The 935-nt window shown below is 24.5% G+C and overlaps 1 protein-coding gene across 1 annotated transcript; it reads right to left on the bottom strand. All coding sequences in view use genetic code 4, as the record gives it.

Moving 5' to 3' along the window:
* Positions 1-222: 222 nt before the first annotated feature.
* Positions 223-624, bottom strand: HER10_EVM0013475 (uncharacterized protein; the record flags this gene model as incomplete). Its single annotated transcript has 1 exon — positions 223-624. The coding sequence occupies one exon, from the start codon at positions 622-624 to the stop codon at positions 223-225; it is 402 nt and encodes a 133-aa protein (XP_035325690.1).
* Positions 625-935: the final 311 nt, after the last annotated feature.

The raw sequence follows: 935 nt of genomic DNA, 5'->3' as shown, positions 1-935 counted from the left end.
TTACGCATATTTATTACAAGGTTTATAATAAATATGGTTAGGATTTATTGGATTCGAACCAATATCATAATGATTAAAAGTCATATGTATTTACCATTATACTAAAATCCCTTTTATTTTATATCTAACTAAGGATTATCGCTTGCTAGGGTATCGGCCTTCTTCGGCCTACCGGCTAGCGATAATTTTCTTATGTTATAGGCCGACTACGTACATCTTAAGTTAATTTTGAGAATAAGTATTTACAAAAGAATTCGATTTATATGAATCAACAACAGATTGTCTACTATCTATTTTTAATGCATTTTTACCTAATTCAAATACAAACCCCACAGTAATAATACCAGTAAATATAAGCATAATTATTAATCCGTATATACCATTATCGTATTCACTAACACCAAATGGATATATAACTAAAATCTCTAAGTCTAACAGTAAATAAACTAAAGCAAAAATAAAAAATTTTATACCAAATTGAGTTCTATTTTGACCTAGGAAACTATGAAACCCACATTCAAAAATACTATATTTTTCTTGATAAGGGTTATGTGGTGCTAAAACAAAATTAAGAACTAAAAAAAGGAAAGTTAATATAAGTACAAAAACAAAAAAAAATGTCATACTACTCATTAATAATTAAATAAAATTTGTACCAATATGGTACCCATGCTTAATCATTCATTATTTATAAATATAAATAATAATATTACTAAAGTAATAACAGAAATAATAAAAGCCATAGGACTAGCTATAACTATATTATTATGTTTAAATTCTAAAGATTTAATAAAATTATTATATTTATCGTAAATATTACCGTGTAAAGTTAAATTTTCTAATAGAGGGTTAACTTTATATTCTGGTGTATAAAAAAATATTTCTTTAACAATAGTTAAATAATATACTCCACCTACAACACTAGTTAAAATAGC

The sequence above is a fragment of the Colletotrichum scovillei genome (genome assembly GCF_011075155.1).
Source record: "Colletotrichum scovillei strain TJNH1 Contig00016 mitochondrial, whole genome shotgun sequence".
Taxonomy (NCBI): domain Eukaryota; kingdom Fungi; phylum Ascomycota; class Sordariomycetes; order Glomerellales; family Glomerellaceae; genus Colletotrichum; species Colletotrichum scovillei.
The sequence above is the reverse complement of the archived record's forward strand: the minus strand, read 5'-3'. Positions and strand labels throughout refer to the sequence as shown.